General features: G+C 41.9%; 1 protein-coding gene across 1 annotated transcript; it reads left to right on the top strand.

The window, feature by feature from the left end:
• Positions 1-9,480: 9,480 nt before the first annotated feature.
• Positions 9,481-18,773, top strand: LOC129330151 (gastricsin-like). Its single transcript, XM_054980104.1, has 9 exons — positions 9,481-9,539; positions 11,275-11,425; positions 12,020-12,137; positions 12,341-12,459; positions 14,220-14,419; positions 16,499-16,621; positions 17,089-17,236; positions 17,853-17,951; positions 18,618-18,773. Exons 1-9 carry the CDS (start codon positions 9,481-9,483, stop codon positions 18,771-18,773), a joined length of 1,173 nt encoding a protein of 390 aa, XP_054836079.1.
• Positions 18,774-20,481: the final 1,708 nt, after the last annotated feature.

Raw genomic sequence — 20,481 nt, 5'->3', positions numbered from 1 at the left:
AAAATACCACCCCAGCCCCCCCTAAATACCTCCAGATATTTCCCCAGCCCCCCCCCTAATACCTCCAGATATTTAGGGAATAATGGAGAGTGGGTGGAGGTATCTTATTTTGTGACCCCATAAAATTGGCCCCAGGGTCCAATGTTCATGAAACTTGGGGAAGGGGATCTTTAGAAGACAGTCAGGAGTAGGTTCCCTCCAAATTTGATGAAGTTTGATTAAAAAATAACACCCCCAGCCCGCTGGATAGTCCCCAGAGTGATTTTCCCATAGAAAACAATGGCCAATTTTTTTGGAAATACTGAAACTGAATTAAAGAATCAATTTGGAATTCAGAGAATTCTGATTCCCCCCCCCCCCTCAGATTTGGTAAGAGAATTTGGATTTACCAAATTTTCGGGGTGTGTGCCCATACTCATTTCTCCTCAATATCATCTTTACAACTACCCTGTAAGGTAGGTTAGGCTGAGAGTTTGTGACTGGCCCAAAATCACCCACTGAGATTCCATGGCAGAGTGGGGACTTGAATTTGGTTTTCCCAAATCCTAGTCGGAAACTCTTAACCACTGCACCCCACTAGCTTTCATGTATTGGCTGCTGTTGAACCATAGCAAGCAGCCAGACCTAGGTGAATCACGCAAGTCAGGTTATTGCATGTCACCCAGTGGTTGCTGCCAGGCCTGGCCCCAGTGGAATAATTTGGTTTTTAGCCATTTTGTTATTCATCCCCTCCCCCATCCAGGTCTGTCTCAGGAGCTAATTGCCCATTATGTGTGGATATGTTTATTACACTCTTAAAGCTGTCTTAGTTTTTTTAAGTGGGGGGAATATCAGAAGAGCAAAGGCAAAGTTGCAGTTAAAACCCTACAGGGATGGATCACTAGGGCCATTCAGAGTGTAGAAATAGTGGGTTGAAAATGTTCTTCCCTTTCTCAGTCACCCTCTGAAGCTTCTTCTAAAAAAACCCTGTATTATTTGCCCACCATGGTTCTCCTTCTTTATTTTATCCCTACAACCACCATGTGAGATAGATTTGGTTGAGAGTGACTAACCCAAGGTCACCCAGTGAGTTTCATGGTGAGTGGGGATTTAAAGCTGGTCTCCCCAGGCCTAGCCCAACCACTACACCCCACTACATATTTGCATGTGACACGCGGCCCCTCAGCAATGCAGTATTCATGTTTGGAGTTCTTTCTACCATCTTTTTATCACAGGTTTGTGTAGACATTGGTCATATCACAAGCTGTGGAGATTGCTACTGGCTTAAAGGTTTTTTTAAAGGTCAGACTGTGGCTCTTAGCCATAAAATACATTAAAACTCTATGTTCAGAGGCTGTATATTTGTGCTGGGAACAAATGACCCAGGGAAGGACAATTCCCTTTGCAGCTGCTTGTGGGCTTCCCAGATGCATGTGGCTATCCATCACTGGAAACAACACACTGGATGAACGGGGTCATTGGTCTATTATAGTACTAGTTTTCTTATGTTAAATTATAATTCGATATTCATTCTTTGTACCTTTGTAGTTATGCATAGACATGACACATGGCTAAATGATGCGTTGCGGTGAAGTTTCTTCGATGAGTTTTTGGTCTCACTTGTGCTCCAATATTTCTTATTGGAAACATTGCACAAGAAACATTTTCCATGAGTGGTGCATCATTTCATGCTTCTATGATATATTTTCTGGCATTATCACAGTGGCATTATCACAATGTCAAGCTAATTTGCTTGATTTCCTTGATCAGTCTATGATGAGAGCACTTGCTATGTGATTGCACACAAGTGTGGGTTTTCAGTTTACTCTGAAACTATGTAGAGTTAATTGTGTGACTATGCACACTTACCGGGGAGTAAGTCCTATTGAAGCCAGCAGGCCTTGCTTCTGAATAAACTTTCATAGGATCAGGCTGTAAGGTAAATTGGTTAAGGCCAGCATGTCTCAACAAGTGGCTGGGATATTTCCAGCATCATCTAAGCAATCTGGAGCTTCATGTTTAAGAAGCTGGCATGCTGACAGGACAGTGGGAGCTGCTTCTCAATCCACCAGCTTCTTTGGTTATCAGGGAGCTGTAATATACTTCAGGTTGATAGATCAAGATGGGTAGCCATGTTAGTCTGTCTGTAGCAGTAGAAAAGAACAAGAATCCAATAGCACCTATAAGACTAACAAAATTTGTGGTAGGGTATGAGCTTTTGTGAGCCCCATGAAAGAAGTGAGAAGTGAGCTATGGCTCACGAAAGCTCATACTTCATATTATTTGGTATGAGTTAAGAAAAAGATTAATTTCTTTATTTTGATAAGATTTTCCTGCTCTGAACTGAAAGGGTAAAACATTCTTGGCAGACCTGATTCTCTGGAATGGGTTCCAGACCTGCACAGAGCAAAAAATTCCATCTGCCTTAAAAAGGAAAAAATGAGAATCTTCTTTAAATTATGCATTAATCTCAGTAGGACTCAATGTGTTCACTTGCACTGACATTGTGTGAGCCACTTTGCGTGTCCTCAAGAAACAGAGGCTATAAATAAAGAAAATATATATCTTTAGACATCTCAATAAACTGTGGTTTATAAACTGGTTTGATTAAACCCCAATTAGTGGTGATGTCTGAATACAAATGATGCAACAAACCAGGATTTACTTGTTGGCACTAGAGGCGAGCACGAATCGAATTATGGAACAAAAAAATGCACAGAATTGGCCGATGCGTGGTTCGTTAACACGTGTTCCGTGTTAATGAACCCCCACGACTTTTTAGGCCAGTTCCGTGTGTTCTGTGAGCGATTCATGCAAAGCGGCAGGGAAAGGGGCAGTTTAAATGGCCATTTCCCCACTGCTTGGAGTGGCGGGGAAATGGCCATTTAAATTTTTCCTGCAGCTTGCAAGTGGCAGGTCCCTTTAAACTAGCAGCAGGGGGAGATTCCCCCCCCCCGCCTGCCAGCTGATAGTTTAAAGGGACCTCCCGCTTGCAAGCAGCAGGGCCCTTTAAACGGCCCAAAGCTCACAAACCCCTTCCCCCACTCCCCCCACGCCAGCCTTAACCCCTCACCCCAGCCCCAGCCTCCCACTTAACTTGGCTCTGCTGCTGGTGGAGGTCACCATATTTAGAGCTCAAGACAGTTTTACAGCATACATATAAGACACTATTAAAATAACAGAAATATACAAACATTAAAATCGGTAGTAGAATATTAAAATAGGATGTAAGCTGGCATTCTGCTTATTCTGCCAGGTTGCCCTTCCACTGTCCTGCCAGGTGCAAGGGTCTCCTCCTTAACCCTTAGAGTTGGGTAGGGGAGCGGGATACACCACCTGGTTCCTCCTCCTACCTGCTGTGTTGTGGCTGGCTGCCTGCCAGGCCAGGCCAGCCTTCTCCTCCCTGGCCTCATGGGGAGGAGCTCCTTTTAAGGCAGCCTGTTTCCACCCCCACCATGGATCCCACCAATCCACACGGGGAATCTTCCTTGGCCTCCCAGTGCTCACCACATGCCTAGCTCCTACCTCTGAAGTTAGCCTCACCTATCTTTCAGCTATTCTCCTTGTCTTTCTACCTCCTGACCTAGGAAAGTGTCCCCCCAGCTTCTTTCCTCTCTCATGGGAAAAGGTCCAACGACGCTGCACCCCTCCCCCTTGCCAGCATTCCTCCATCCTCTTGCCAAGTCTGGTTGCTTCCTGTAAGTGACTAGCCTTTCCACCAGTGCTACAGCCATCTCCCCCCAGGTCTCGTCCTGGCTGTCTTTTAACTGTGTGGCTGGCCACAGTGTGCTCTGTCTCCCACTGGCGTTCCCCTGCCCCACTTGATTGTCTTTACTTTCAGCTGGGCTACTCCAAGCACAGGGATTCCCATGGGGCTGCCTGGGCCTGCAACTGGACGGTCCGGATTCCAACCAGGCCCCACAAGGCTGCCCAAAAGGGCAACCATGCCAAAGTCACTTATGTCTAATAGACTAACCAGAGCTCATTGCACAATCTACAGTTAAACAAAACCACAGTTTGTAATGATGTTGGGATGCAGCCTACGACCCTGTTAATCATATTAATATAATAGTTTCATCCACTTTTATAACCAGTCAGGATACTTTGAAAAATATGTGCTTTATCTTCTATGGCTGAATTGCTCCAACATGAAAGTCTCATATGACCAGCGGGGCACTGCATCAATAATCTATTGTTTTGTGATAACAGAGGGAGGGGCCATGATAGAGCATTTGCTTTAACTGCATGAGATTCCATGTTCAACACTAGGTAATTCTAGTTAAAAGTATTAGGTATTAGATGATGTGTAAGACTTTTATCTGAGACCCTGCAGAGAGCTCCTTCCAGTCAGAGTGGACAATCCTGACCTTGGTGGGCCAATGGTCTGACTCAGTGTAAGGTAGCTTTATATGTTCCTTCTGTAAGCAAGGATTCCAGCATATTGTTGTTAGCCTTTTTCCTGAGAGAGTTTCCCAGATTTTAAAAGTTGTAGAACAGGCAGAAATTGAGTTTTATATAGTTTTTAGAAAGCCAGGAGAGATGAATATCACGCGAACTGGATCAAAATAGTCCATAAGTGGTGGACCAGATGGTGTACTAAGCATTTCTTCTGCCTCACCCACATTGCAGCTGGCATCCAGATCAGAGCATATTCATGCAATTTTATCTGCAAGAAACTATGTAACAGTGTCACAGTTAATTATCTGTTCTGGAGACAGTAAAGGTTCAGATTTAGGAGTCAGAAGATGTCAAGATACCTTAAATAACTGGGATGTTTATACTAGCTGATGCAGAACTTGCAGAGAAATAACATTTCTTTGCTGCTATCACCATTGCTTTAAAGGTCTTCCAGTGGACTCTATAGCATGCTATTAGATTCAGCATGAGTTTTCCACCAGCATATTTCTCGACTTCTTTCAGCCCTTTTTAGGTCACCCAACTTGTTGGTAAACCATGGGGCTGGCTTCTGCCTCAGGGGCAGGAGAGGTCAACAAGGAGCTTCACATTTCAAGCTCCCAATGCAGCCTCATGAGTTTGGAATCCTATAATCCCCCAGAGCATTTTGAATCCATAAGAATCCATGAACCTCCATACAAAATTATTGGTTTGATACCACATGTAACTGTATTATCACACATTTTTGATAGAAAAATGTATTCTCCTTATAGGACAGTGCAAACTTTTACTGGAGGCTGGTATAGCACAGTGTCTAAGAGAAGATGTAGTAAAGAGATTTCTGGTTAAAATTTCATCTCAGCTGCATACTTTCTAGGGTGACAGGCAATCTACTCTCTTTCAGCCTTAATCCCACATATATAATATGGGGATGAAAATACTGTCCTACCTTAAGAGTTTTTGTAAGTATTACTTTGAAAATGTTTTATTAGGAGTTTCCATAAAAGACAAAAACAAGCATAAGCACAATTTTTTTTTTAAAAGATAGAATTTCTCATAAATAAATTTAATGTAATCATTATTGTGACATTGTACATGACTGTGTACATGGAGAGCTTGTTGAATACTGAAAGTTTCATATAAGAATTATTCGGAAAATGTTGCAAATGCCAATCAGTGCACAGGTGGTGAGTGGTGTGTGCGTGTGACTCTTTCTCTCTTTGTGTATCCACTTCATTTTGGGAGCTGTAATTCTGAGCTGCACAGAGAACAATTTCCACTACATATCCTGTGCGATAAGGCTGTCCTTACTGGTGGCTTATCTTTATCCTTGTTTATTGTTAATACTGCAGAAAGCATTACAATTGCCACGTGGCATGTATATATGAACTCAGGGTCAGGCTTTTTTGAGGTGAATGGTGCCAGGTGAGTAGCAATTGTAGGTTCTTATCTGGTGATCAGTGAGTTTCTACTCTTGAGTTACCTGACACAGTTAAGGCCAGAGGAATGATTTGCTCTTCACCTTGGATAAGGTTTCTAATGTATTTGAAGTCTGTCAAAAAAGAGTGTAATGGGAACATGCATATCTCCTCAAGCAGTAGAATTAAAAAAGAATTAGATATCAGAGGCATTTTTAAAAGACCAGAAATAAGATACAGCATAATCAGACATAAGTCACAATCCCTTGAGGCATCCCTGGCTACTGGAGACTGGGAGACTGCACATTCTTCTACGGAAAGTAGACTAACAAACAAAAAGGGTCTTGAAACAGGAGGAAATTTCCATGGGACCAAGTGGATAGCTTTACATGTTACATGATTGCTTACAGCACAGGTGAATCAGTGGTTACCCTCTACCAGCGCTAGTGATGATATTGGCAATAACTAGTGGAGCCACTGGACAAGAATGTACCATGCTGATTGCAGCTACTCCCATGGAGATGCTGTGAAAACAATGAAGCACTGCTTTGTCAGCAAAAGTGATGTAATTTTAAAAATAAGTGTGTATATCACACATAACAAGAGAAGGAGAAGAACACTTCCATGTTTCTGAAACACCTAGTTTATTACAACAACATATAGTCACCAAAAGCTCATGCAACAATAAAATTGTCTCCAAGTATCTAACACAAACACACAAGCACCTACACTGCTACTACTACTGTTATCTGTACAGAAGTTGTAGATTTTGATCTCTGTTCTAAGCTGCTTTAAAAACTCTGAACATAGTGGCTGTTCCCTTCTGAGAGCCAAGCTACAAGTGACGAATTACACTTGCCTGGCAAGTGAACAGACTCACGTGTATTCCTCCTGTTCACTTGCCATTCACTTGCCATTCACTTGATCAAGTGGAGCACAAGTGAATGGCAAGTGAACAGGGAGGAATACATGTGAGTCTGTTCACTTGCCAGGCAAGTGTAATTCGTCACTTGTAGCTTGGCTCTTAAGTTTATGGGAAACAATGATCGTGCTCCTCATTGTAGGAAACATCGTAAGGCTGGTAGCCTGGACTAGACATGGGCATGAACAGGGGGAAAATTCAAAACACCCTCTTCATTGTTCATTGCCCTCCACGAACAATGAACAGAACTTGTCCCCTTAACGAACATATTCGGCGTTCGTGTTCGTGGCCCTTTAAAGATCCCTTTAAACTATCAGCTGGCAGGTGGCATGGGGGGATTCCCCCATGCCACCTGCCAGCTGATAGTTTAAAGGCCCCTTTCCTGCCATGTGCAAGGGGCAGGGCCCTTTAAACACCCCACAACCCCAGCCCCCTCCCCCTGCCCCACCCCAGCACCGCCAGGCTGCTGCTGCCGGGTGCGAGAGGGATGGAGAGATTCTCTCCGTGTCTTTGACAGTGGGCAGAGCCGGTGCCGCTGCAGGGCCGCTTCTGCACGCTGTCAGAGGGACAAAGAGAGACTCCCCTGGTCCCTCTGACAGTGGGCAGAGCCAGCACCACCACGGGGCCACTTCTGCCCACTGTCAGTGAGATGAGGAGAATCTCCTCGTCCCTCTGACAGCAGGCAAAGCTGCCGCCACCGCAGGACTGCTTCTGCCCGCTGTCAGACGAGGAGAATCTCCTCATCCCTCTGACAGCAGGCAGAGCTGATGCCACTGCAGGCCTGCTTCTGCTCACTGTCAGAGGGATGAGGAGAGACTCCCATGGTCCCTCTGACAGTGGGGAGAGACAGTGTCACCGCAGGGCTGCTTCTACCCGCTGTCAGAGAGACGAGGAGAATCTCCTCATCCCTCTGACAGCGGGCAGAGCCAGCGCCTCCCAAATCTCCTCCTGATGCTTTCTATAAATTCTCAGGGCTTGAGCGGGCTCCTCCCTCCATTTTTTTCCATTTAATCAGCTTTCAACTGCTGACAACATTCTGTGGCCCTGGAACATTTTCAGTCCTCATCTAGCTTGGGAGAGTGGTGGTGATAGTGAATTTACAAAGTAATTTTCTACACACCAAGAGAATTTCCCTGTGACGTTTTGTGCACTTTTATGACCATAACAGGTCAGCCACTTCACTGTTAGGTATAGTGATGGGTACATTTTGCTCTTCTGGTACTACAGTTGCATTAATAAAATAGAATGGTGCATGTGCTGTCGACATAATTGCCCCTGCATGGTTGTTTGAGAGTCAGTTGTTTAACTGATACTTGTATGGCAGAATCACTTTTATTTTCTGGAATGTGGTCACAGAGTGTTGTACAAAGGCCCCGTCAATAATACAAGGTCCACACCTTGAAATATCTAAACCCATATAGTAGTTTGGGTGGTGGTGTGGTGAATTACAGTCTATGCTCATACAGGCTCATACAGTGCTCAAAGCACTGATACAGTTTCTTTGCCTTGAGAACACTTGAATCCAGCCAGTGTGGTACAATTGCTTTACACAATTAGTGATTTAAGATGTGGAATTCACTGCCAAGGGATGTAGTGACAGCCACAGGCATAGACAGCTTTTAAAAAGATTTAACAGATTCATGAAGGATAGATTGATCAGTGGCTAGCCATGGTGACTAAAGGGTACTTCCACATTCAGAGGCAGTAAACCTCTGAATGCCAGTGCCAGGAGGCAACATCAGGGGAAGGCCTCGGCCTTTATGTCCTGTTGTTGCCCCTCCATAGTAACTGTTAGGGTCATAACTGTTAGGGTCACTGTGTGAGTCAGGATGCTGAACTAGATGAACCATTGGTTTGATTGAGCAGAGCTCTTCTTATGGTCTTAATGTTTGGTTCAAATCCCTGATGTTCCTGTGGAAAAGTCACTTTCCCCCAGGTTAGCTTAATGTTGCAAGTTATTGCAAGGCTAAAGCTAATGCTCATTGATTTAAAAGATGGGGTATACATGTAATAAGTATAATAAATTGTTAACCTTAATGGGAGCTTCCAAATGCTCGTGGTATGTCATCATGAACATCAACCTTAAGTGCAGGAAAATGAGGGAGTGTAGCATATGGATGGGAGTAGTGGAAGGTCCAGACAGTCATTCATCAAGGTTCACTGTGCCCCATGATGCAGTTCTCTATACCCCTCATTATGCGTGAATGGATCTTTCAGATCCAAAGCAGGGTTTTTTTATTCAAGGCAAAGAAGTAGGCTTTCCATTTGGATCAGTATGGAACAGACTTCTGGTAGTGCTGACTCTCTGTTGATAAGAATTTGGACAGGGAAGATCATGTGACTATTTATAATCAACCCCCCCCCCCCCCCGATCAAGTTCCGCATGTGAAACTTTCCCCCAATCTCCCTTATGAAAACACTCACCATCACCATAATTATTCAACCTCAAACAAGTGGAGATAAATGGAGCAAGTTGGTGATATAGTTTTGGTTGTTTGAGAAAGCTGCAGACATGAGCAGGTGCCAATCCCTGCCCCTGAAAACAATAAGCTTAACATAAGAGTGTTTGCTTTTCTGATGAAATAACTGTTCTTGAGATACTATGTAAGTTGACTTATGGATAAGGTTTTGATCCTTGGGTGGAGAAAACAGCACCCTTCAAGGTATATAAGAAGAATCTGGTCTTCCATTTCCCACCTAGTGTCTAAGACCAGTCTGCAGTAGCTAAAGCATTCACTTTAGAAACTGCACACAAGAAAGAGCACCATGAAGTGGCTGGTCCTTGCCCTCGTGTGCCTTCACCTCTGTGAAGGCATTGTTGTCAAGTGAGTATGGAATAGCGTCTTCTCTGTTGCAAGAAAAGGTCAGAGGTTAACTGTTAAATAGATTCTTGACTGTACAGCATATTTATCACCTAGTGTGTCCAGTACTATATAGCTTTTGTGTCAGCTGTTAGATAATTGTTAATTTGACTAGAATTAACTAAGAAGCGCAATAACTAAGGTTCAAGATTTATTATTTTTTCCCTGGGAGAGTGGAAATCAAATGCAATTTAGCTGGACTCCACATGCATTTTTAAAAAGGAAATAAGTTGCATTATTTTATTATATTCCAGCACCCCAATCCAGCTGAAACTAGTAATGATGTGTGCAGCCTAGTACTACCTTTGTTTACTTAGAAGTAAGACCCAGTATGTTCAGTGAGGTTTATTCCTAGGTAATTTGGCTTTTACTATAAAATACATAACAGTACAAGGTTTCTGTTTAAGAAGTAAATTGAACTGGCAAATGAAAAAAATATCCTTAATATGCAAAGCTGACTTGTCATTGAAAATAGGGTAATAAAAAAAGCTTCAAAAACCACAGATATTTTATCTGAATATGAAAATTCTCAGTGAAAAGTGAGATCCAATTTTTAAAGCTGAAAAAAAATCTGGATTTTGAATTTTCAAGATACGTATACAAAATATATATGACACTTTCTGAGAAAAATGCATGACATTTTATAACTGCTAGTATTTCCAATGTTAAGCTCAATGGCCTTTCTTTCATCTGAGTTTTCAGTGACTTACAAGAACTAGACTTGTGGTTAACTATATGAGCATTAAAAGTAGACACTAAACATGTTTTTCAGTGTCTTATAATAAGGTACCTGTTTTCTTTGCACTCAGTAAAGCACCATATAGATTAATGGTACTAATTACTGCTTTGCTGTATCAGACCATTGCTTCATCTGATTTAGCATTTTTTCTCAAAAGTTGCCAGCCGGAAGTCTTGGGAAGCTCCCAAGGAAGACATCACAGAGACGGCTATCTCCTGATTGTTGCCAGCATTGCAGAGCTATGCTGTAAATAAGGAGATTCCATTCTCAGTTACCTTGCCAGCAGTCATCTATCTTCCTACCACACACATCGGGAGCCCTTTACCTTAGAGATCACAATCCAAATGGACAAATATACAAAGGAACTCCAGAAGACACAGAACAGTGTGAATTATACTTTGGATCAAAAAGCTTTATAGATGCACAAGGCTCTTTTTCAAATAGACATGGGGAAAAGTAGACTTCCAAGATCTGGAAATGAATGCTGATGAGGGAATAACTTTTCCTTCTGTCTGTCCTGCCTTTCCTCCAAGGAACTCAATGGCATACATGTTTCTTCTGTCCTCCATTTATCCTCACAACAATACAGGAGGTAGATTAGGTTGAGAGAGTGATTGGTTGAGAGAGTGATTGGTCCAAGGTAGTCCCAATGAGTTTTGTAGCAGAGTGGGGATTTAAACCAAGATTCCCTAGTTCCAGTCCAACATGCTGACCAGTACAGGACACTGGCTTTATAAATGCTATTCTCTGCTTTCTAGCATAGAACACCTTCTAATAGTATGAGAGTAAGACTTGTCATACTTGCTTTGAAAAGTATCGTTAGATGGTGCCCTGGTGGAATCAGATGTAAGTCACTATAATTACCTCACTCAAGATAATTCTTTTATTGGCCAAAAGATATTCTACTTAAAACTCAGCGTAGCTTCTAGCTTCTTATGTCTAATTCTCTATCCCATACAGAATTCCATTGAAAAAATTTAAGTCCATGCGCGAAGTCATGAAGGAGAAGGGTGTTCTTCAAGATTTTCTTAAAAAATATCATTATGACCCAGCCAGCAAATACCTCAACAACTTTGCCACTGGCTATGAGCCTCTGGCTAACTACATGGATGTAAGTAACAGCCTGGTGTAAAAAAACTACAAAAATCATGAGAGGTTAGAAAACTAGAAAACAAATGTCTGTGATTTCAACAACTACTTGGAGGAGTTAAAAGCCAGGTTGTAAATGAAATTCAGATCTTGTCCTAATTTGAAATTATTTTAAAAATGGGAATTTTAAAATATGAGTGTCAAATTGTGGTCCTAGATGTATATAATTCTTAATTTTAAAAGATGGGGGTAGGATGTGAACTCATGGCAGGGAAGTGTAGGATATATAAAGTAGAATTTTTCAGACAGCATAGATTTACTTACTATATATCCACTTAAGCTTGTGTGTGTTGATGGTGATGTGGTAATGTTGAAACCCTTACAGCTTTTAAAAAACACCTGGAACATTTTCTAAATACTCTGGATCTTAACTATTTCTTAATTAAACATTTGTTATCTATGGTCACTGATGTGCTCAAGAATATTTTTTGCCAAACTATGGTGGATAGCTTTTAGTTTCTTTTCGTTGCAAAATGCTGAGTTGAATGTGTTGGGAAATTATGGGGGTGACAATGTGAGGAGGCCACTGATGACAACAGATTCCTCTTTTCTGTAGATGTCTTATTATGGCCAGATCAGCATTGGAACACCACCCCAGAGTTTCTTGGTTCTCTTTGACACTGGGTCATCCAACCTTTGGGTGCCATCTGTCTATTGCCAGAGTCAAGCTTGCAGTGAGTATCCTCAGCCCATGACAAGCTGAAGAAATACTGCATGAATAAAGATGAAGAACACTTCTTTGGCTTATCTTTCGCCACTTAAAAATCCATAGACATATTCAGATTTGATGGTGGGAGAGGAATACACACGCTTTATGAAAATATTGTTCTGGTTAGTGAGCTCAAAAGTAACTCCTTTCTGTTTTTTCCACCACTAGCAAACCACCCACTATTTAACCCCAGTCAATCTTCCACTTATTCCACCAATGACCAGTCCTTCTCTCTGCAATACGGAACTGGTAGTCTCACTGGGATCTTTGGCTATGACACAGTAACAGTAAGTAGTAGAGTTCGAAAAGAAGAAGGTTTTGGTTCAGCAGAGAGACTTCTGCTTCTGCTTTCTGAACAAATTATAATGCTTAGGAAGGAGTATGTACAAAAAGATGTGGAAAAAGTGGTATAAAAGGATTGTGAAGTTTATTACGGAAGATTTGTTTGTTTGTTTGTTTGTTTGTTTGTTTGTTTGTTTGTTTGTTTGTTTGTTTGTTTGTTTGAAAGTCTTTTACAACAAACTGTTTAGTTTGACTTCCAATGACAGTTTTTCAAGGAATAGGTTTCTATGGATTCTACTAAAGAGCAGAAGCCCTGAGAAAATTTCCTACTTTTACTAAGATCATCTAAGAATTCTCTGCTAAAGCACTGCATCTCTGAAAATCAAATTGCTTTTGTAAAGAAAATGGATCTGGGGGGATACTGAGTCACATCAAGATTAAAGGCCAGATATGTTCACTGAACAATGAGATTCATAGAATCATAGGACTGGAAGGGACTTCTCAGGGCATCTAGTCCAACCCTCTGCACAGTGTAGGAACTTCATAACTACCCCCCCCCCAACTGCCCCAGTGACCCCTGCTCCATGCCCAGAAGATGGCAAAACACCTCCCGGATCCCTAGCCAAAATTGCTACTCAACCTCAGGGTGGCGATCGACATTACCCCAGGCATGTAAGAACGGCCACAAAAATCAAGCACTGATGCAACCCCTTCTGCCCTTCCCCTCACAATTTGTCCAGATTCACAGTATCAGCGTGTATGTTGATTCTCAATATGTGCATAGCCATGTTAGTTCTTGGATTGACAAGGATGTAGTTACGTTAGTGTTTTGTATAAGACTGTGTTGCAATGTTGTATACCAGGTTAACCTGGATAACTCATCCTGGACGACTCATCCTTTTATCCCCACCATTCCCCTTTGCTTACCAGTTCCATGACACATAATTTGCATACTGTCATTATGTCACATCTATTATCTCCTTTATAGTCCTTCCATATTTTCAGTTGCACCAGCAGATGATTGACTTTGAATGCTGGAAAACAGAGTTGGAAAGCATATTGTTCCAGTGCAATGATCATTATGCACTGTTCAAAATACTAATTAGCTGACTAGACCATTATTATTTTTTTAAAAGATGATAATGGAACAGAGCTCATTGCTGTTCGTATTCTTCAGTAGCCCCTCAATGCCGAATAGAGAGAAAATTAAGAGAAGAACTCTAGAAGCACAACTCTCTTGTTTTCTTGACTATGAGTCCAGATAGATGTATTGTCGAAGGCTTTCACGGCCGGAGAACGATGGTTGTTGTGGGTTTTCTGGGCTGTATTGCCGTGGTCTTGGCATTGTAGTTTCTGACGTTTCGCCAGCAGCTGTGGCTGGCATCTTCAGAGGTGTAGCGCCAAAAGACAGAGATCTCTCAGTGTCACAGTGTGACACTGCCAGCCACAGCTGCTGGCAAAACGTCAGGAACTACAATGCCAAGACCACGGCAATACAGCCCGGAAAACCCACAACAACCATAGTCCAGATAGAGTTTCTGCTCTGTAATAGCTCTGTAATATTTTGAATGAAGACACTTCAGATCTCTCTGTGTATAAAAAGAGTTTGATTATTCATCTTGCAATATACTGTATTTGTGGAATTTGGTTAGGCTGTCAATATGACCAATTGATGCCTTGTTCCACTCTCCTGGCAAATTGATTTTTTTAGTAATGTACTTTTTCTACTTCCTTGTAATGATTCTTCCTTTCTATTCTTTTCTAGATCCAGGGCATTTCCATTACTAATCAGGAATTTGGCCTGAGCGAGACTGAGCCTGGCACTAATTTTGTCTATGCCCAATTTGATGGTATCCTGGGTCTTGCTTACCCTGCCATTTCTGCTGGTGGTGCTACCACGGTTGTTCAAGGGCTGATTCAGGAAAATCTTCTGGATGCCCCTGTTTTCAGTTTCTATCTGAGTGGGTAAGGATACAGGCTTTTTTATTTTGGCATTTGCTTAACTTCAATCTGTATAATTCTAGATCAAATCAAGCTTGAATTCTCCCGAGAAATTAAAATGACAAAACTGAGGCTTTGGTTACATAATGAGAAGACAAGACTAGACATGGGCATGAACAGCATCACAAATGGAAAAAACCCACAAACAGCCTTTTCATCTGTTTGCGAACAACCTGTTCATGAGGTTCCATTCTAAACGAACAAGTGGTTGTTGCAAGCCTCGTTCGTTGCCTTCATCAGCAGTTCATCATGCCAGACAGTCTGAGGCCTTTTAATCAATTCCCCTGGCAATGGCAGGGACTGAACTCTGTCTGAACTCCTGGCTTTCCTTCTGGCTTTAACCATTCAAAGTACTTTCAGCAGAGAGTCCCATTTTTGCCACGGTCAAGAGAAAATGACAACAAAGGGGAAGACCCATGAATCATGCCTTTCCTGGGGCGCAAGCTCTCTGAAACTTGGGGGGTCTTCGGAGGACAGTGAGGACTTGTCCCCTGCAAATTTGGTGGGTATTGGACATTGTAACCCCTCAAAGTAGCTTCCACCAGAGAGTCCAGTTTTTGCCACTGTGAAGAGAAAATGACAACAAAGGGAAGGACCTATGGATCATGCCTTTCCCGGGGTGCAATCTCTCTGAAACTTGGGGGAGGGTCTTTGGAGGACAGTGAGGACTATGTCCCCTACAAATTTGGTGGGCATTGGACATTGGGGAGGGAGGAATTTCCCCCTGCCGCCTGCCAGCTGATAGTTTAAAGGGATCTTTAAGGGGCCACAAACGACGAACAACGAACATGTTTGTGAACAGGGTCATGTTGTTACTGTTCGTTGTTTGTTGTTCATGGATGGCAACAAACAACGAACAGCTTGTTTGGGGTTTTTTTCTGTTCATGCCCATGTCTAGACAAGACTCACTGAAAAAGTCAATAATGCTAGGAAAGATAATGCTAGATTTTTATTCCAGCATAGAGCCCACTTCATCAGATATATGTAGGTGGCCAGTCACTCATTTGTTGCCATTATCTGAACCTTGAGATTGACTTTCATTTACCTTTCATGGAAGATACAGTTAAAAGTATTTATTAACTCTGATCTTTGACATAATCTCATTCTTTTCTGTCTGACAGTTGTCAACCAATCTATCTAAAATAGTAGATGGTTTTTTCTATGTTATAACTCCCAAATCCAACATAAATTCTCAGGACAAGAAAAAAATATCTTTCCCCAGAAATAATTGCATATTGACAATCTGAGATTGTACTACCGAGAATACGAGAGGGTTAACAAATTCCAGTGCTCCCTCATGTAAAAAATGTGCAAAGATGGTTGGATTGCTACTCTCCTCCGGACATTCTGTTTTTTGTGTGCTGGGAGGTACAAGGAAAGATATGCCAATTTGGAAGAAAATCACTGTTGATCTCTTTTTCTTTTCTGTTTTGTTCTTTTCTTGGAGAAAAACCAAGTTTTTAAAGATCATAAACATAAACCACTAGTTAGCAAAAATCTAGCACTCAGTTTATCTGAACAAAGGGGGCCAAGGACTCTGAAGATATGTGGATTTCTTTCCCAGTTCAGGGCTACTTATCCAGTTATATTTATCCATTGATTTTTGCAATCCATTATTATAAGTATGTGTTTGGCTTCTGAACACTGTGGCAACTTAGAGACCAAGCAGATTTTCAGGATATAAGCTTTCAAGAGCTGAAGCTCCATTATTCAGATAATGAAGCAGAGAACATCATCTGCTTAAAAATCTTTAGAAAAGAGCAAGAGTCCAGTAGCACCTATAACATTAACAAAATTTGTGGAAGGCTATGAGCTTTCATGAGTCACAGCTCTCTTCTTCAGATACAGCTAGAACATGAGTCCATCTGTCCTTATATCTTGGAGAGTGGATTGATTTCAGATGCTGAATGACATCTTTGTCACTGAAATGGTTTTGTGCTGTCCCTTCAAACCAGGAGATTTCCATATGTCCTAGTAATAGAGAAATTTCTGTGTACAACTACAAAATGAAGTGCTTTTTCTGCTATGTATTTGTGCTGCTAGGCAAGAGAGCTCCCAGAATGGTGGTGAACTTGTCTTGGGAGGAGTTGACTCCAGCCTCTACTCTGGTCAAATTGCCTGGACTCCAGTCACTCAAGAAGCTTACTGGCAAATTGGAATTCAAAGGTAAAAGTATTCTAATTAATAGTGGGCCACGTACTCCAAAGACCAAAGGACAGTCACATTTTTGGCCATTTCTGCCAATTTCTTACTCCCCCTGCATGCCCCACCACTTTGCCCCCAGTGCTGGTCTTGACAGTCCACTGATCCCACCCTGCCACCCCCCCCCCCCCGGGCATGAAAAAAATCTGAGGAGCTTCAATGGGCTGGCAAAAAAGGGAGGAATTGACAGGTATTACTTCTCTCTCTTCCAAGAACATAAATGCCTTTAATTCTTTAATTAAATTCTTCTTTAATTCTTTAATTCTGGATACAAGCTAGTATATGGGAACTAAGAGCCTGATCAGAACTAAGTGCAAGTCTTGTGGTTGAGCACTATGGATTTTAGACTCTTTGGATCTATTTTTCCCTTACCTGATCATCTAACAAACATATGTGGGAGGGGCTGCTGACACTTATCTTTTCCCTCCTAGCTTCTATATTGGTAATCAGATCACTGACTGGTGCAGCCAGGGATGCCAGGCAATTGTGGATACTGGAACATCCCTCCTCACTGCTCCACAGCAGGTCTTTGGAACACTGATGGAATACATTGGAGCTCAGCAAGATGGCAATGGACAGGTAGGGAAAAGCAGTTGTACTTGGAAAAGATAGAAATCTACATCAGGAAGATGAGAACACTAAATATTAGTGTCCATGATACTTATCATGTGTGTGTAATTTTAGTCTCCATTTATTCAAGTGCACAAAGACTCCTGGCAATTCATTTCTCTTATGGGGAGGTCTGAGAACTTTGAGATTACCTTCCTGCTTCTAGCTTTCATTTTGATTTTGGACAACTCACAGAATGTTTCTCATTCCAGCTTAATTGCCTGGAAAGAGGCTTTTAATGTAAGGATGTTCTATTTGCAGGTATCTTTCCATTTTTACCAGGAGAATGCACTACCAGCAATCCTCCTGGTATGTGTGGTCTGGTATGAGCACTGCACATATTTTCATGTTCAGTACATGCTACATGGAACTTGGTTTTATTAAGGGCTTAATGTAGCATGTATTGAATCTGAAAATATTCAGGGAGAATGGCAAATCCATGTATTGAGAGCAATGCATCATGCGCATGCTCCTATTGGTGAGTTCTCAGTACGCATGGATATAAAATCTGAAAAAAGCTTATGGAATTCAACAGTGATTGAAATCAACCTGTATCTTTGTTCTCATCTTACTGTTTCTTCCACAGTACGTGGTCAGCTGCAGCAACATTCAGAGCATGCCCACCATCACTTTTGTCATCAGTGGTAACAATTTCCCTTTGAGTCCTTCTGCCTACATCCTTGAGGTATGTGATTCCATAAAACAGCTCTGACCCAGCTAATCTCAGACCCTATACAGCCTCTCTTGGTGCTATCTGACACATCAAATTGCTTGTTTTATTGCTTTGCCTTCAGGGCCAGTTGCCCAATCCATGTACTTGCCTTCAGCATATAGGATAAATTTTTTATGCTATACTTTACAGATAATGGCATACATTTTTTCCTATATGGAGTTTATGTACATACAAAACAAAAATGTGACACACCAAGCAGTCCTTATCAATTTTTTTGGGAAACAGCAATTCTTACACTTTCTTATCCAAGGTAGCAAGGGCATACTTTCTCAAAGGTGTAATAGACACAACATCAACAGCAGGCAGCATAATGTTGGGCTGTTGTCTGGACTGAGGCATAGCCACACATCAAAATATTTGTGCAAGGGATGTGGAACTGTTCCACAAAAAAATTGATGTCACAGATTCACCCTGAGGCCCACCATGATTTTTTAAAACAAACAAACAAAATGTCAACCTTTGGAAACAGTACTAAAATACCATTATCTTATAAAGTCTAAATATGTAAAATCTAGTGTTCAAAAAGTGTTCACAAATCTGGAGTCCCATATTCATCCCTCAGCTTTGATTAGGGCTTCCAAGCTAAACTCAGGTCTCTCTTTTTTTTTTCCTTCTCAGAACAACAATGGCTATTGCAGCGTTGGCATCATGCCCACTTATCTGCCATCCCAGAATGGACAACCTTTGTGGATCCTTGGTGATGTCTTCCTCAGGTCCTACTACTCTGTTTACGATGTGGGCAACAACCAGGTGGGCTTCGCAGCAGCAGCATAAACACTTCCAGCCGTCTGCTTCACTATTCCAGGTCACTTCTTACTTTTTCCACAACGATCCTTCATGCTGCTACACACAAAGCCCATTGACCTTCCTTTCTAAGGACCTGACTGTCTTTTTCCTGCAATGCCTGAAATCTTTCCTGTGAAAAATCACAGACTTCAGTGCTGGTCTTCTTTTAAAGTAACTGCAAGCAAATAAAGTCATTACACTAACTGCAATTAAGGCTTCGTGGAGTTTTTTTTTGTCTTATGAGAAAATTGCTTTAAAGTGTTTGGGAGGGAAATGTAAATTTGCAAGGTTGTACTTAAAGGGCAAAATTTAATTATATTTAATGATTTATATCCCCCTTCCTAAGGCTTAGGAAGGGTACAACATATCCTTTATATAATTAATCCACAAAATTGCCCATAAAGTATGTTCTTCTGAGAAACTAGTCTAAGACTGCACAGTGCATTTCATGATAGAATGGAGATTTCGACCTGGATCATCCTTCAAGATTCCAGAACAGAGGGATTAATATAGCAACTGAGGTGTACATTTTTGTATGTTATTGAATTCAAAATGGATCTTAGACATTTCCTTTAAAGCCAATGGGAACAAATGTTTACTAGTGTTGGACTTCAGCAATCAGAAGTATTTATTCAGTGCATCATTCCTGAAGGCTACATAGTCATAAGCTGAGTGAAAACAGACTACAGGGAAACATGATGGGTTGTGCAGGATATGCAGGCAACTCTATATTATACGCCAGAGAAATCCTCCCAAGTATCCAGTTTGGCGGTTGGATCAAGCAAAAAAATCCCACTAATAGAAGAAGGAAATTTTCACTAACTTCCCTGCCTACTGTTGACCTCTGATTTCTCCCTCATGGTTCCCAGGAGCTTCATCCAGAAGGGCCTTTGGGCTGCAGGAGGGGGTGGGTAGCAAGAAAGTCTTGCTCTATTAACAGAAATCTCTTCCATGGGATCCAAGTCTTGGTTTGGGACAGTCATGAAATCATGGTGACATCTCTTATTTAACTTTAGGCTTAGAGTATCTCTCAACACTCTGGAAGGTAGAGGCAGGGCTGTACAGAAGTTGAGGCACAGGTGGATTAAGAGGAGTTCTACGCATTATCATGAAGACGCCACTTGAACTGCTCTTCATGTGATGATTTCATGCCACCCTTGTTTTGTGTAGAACATGTTTTTCAACATTGTCACATTAGCACCATCTGTAGTTAAGTAGTTTGGCTGCAGCACTTTGCTGGTTTGTTTCTCATTACTGCCATGAGCTCAGCAGATGACCTTGGGTAAGCCATTCCTCTCAGCCCCAGCTCCCCAGCTGCATTGTGAGGATAATGACTTTGTTCACCATTCTGACTGGTCACTAATCTGTCCAGAAGAGCAATATACAAATGAACCATTATTACTATATCTAATAAGTGGGGGACTAGAAAGGACTTGGAGGGCATCTTATTTTCCCCTTCCCCACATGTTCTCTTTACCCCACTTGCCACCTCCATAGCCTCTCCCCTTTTCCTGCCTCCTTCTCTTCTTCCCATCTACCTTTGTCTGGCCCCATCTTCCCCCTCCCCCTCCCCCCAGCAGCCTCTCCCATATGGCCCAGTGGTGTGTGGTGCTGGATGAGTTGGGGCCAGTTGCATGGTGGGGAACCTGAAAGGATTTGTGGGGGTACTTCATTTATCCCTATATCCCTTTTCCCA

This window comes from Eublepharis macularius, chromosome 5 (assembly GCF_028583425.1).
Source record: "Eublepharis macularius isolate TG4126 chromosome 5, MPM_Emac_v1.0, whole genome shotgun sequence".
NCBI classification, from domain to species: Eukaryota; Metazoa; Chordata; class Lepidosauria; order Squamata; family Eublepharidae; genus Eublepharis; species Eublepharis macularius.
The sequence above is the reverse complement of the archived record's forward strand: the minus strand, read 5'-3'. Positions and strand labels throughout refer to the sequence as shown.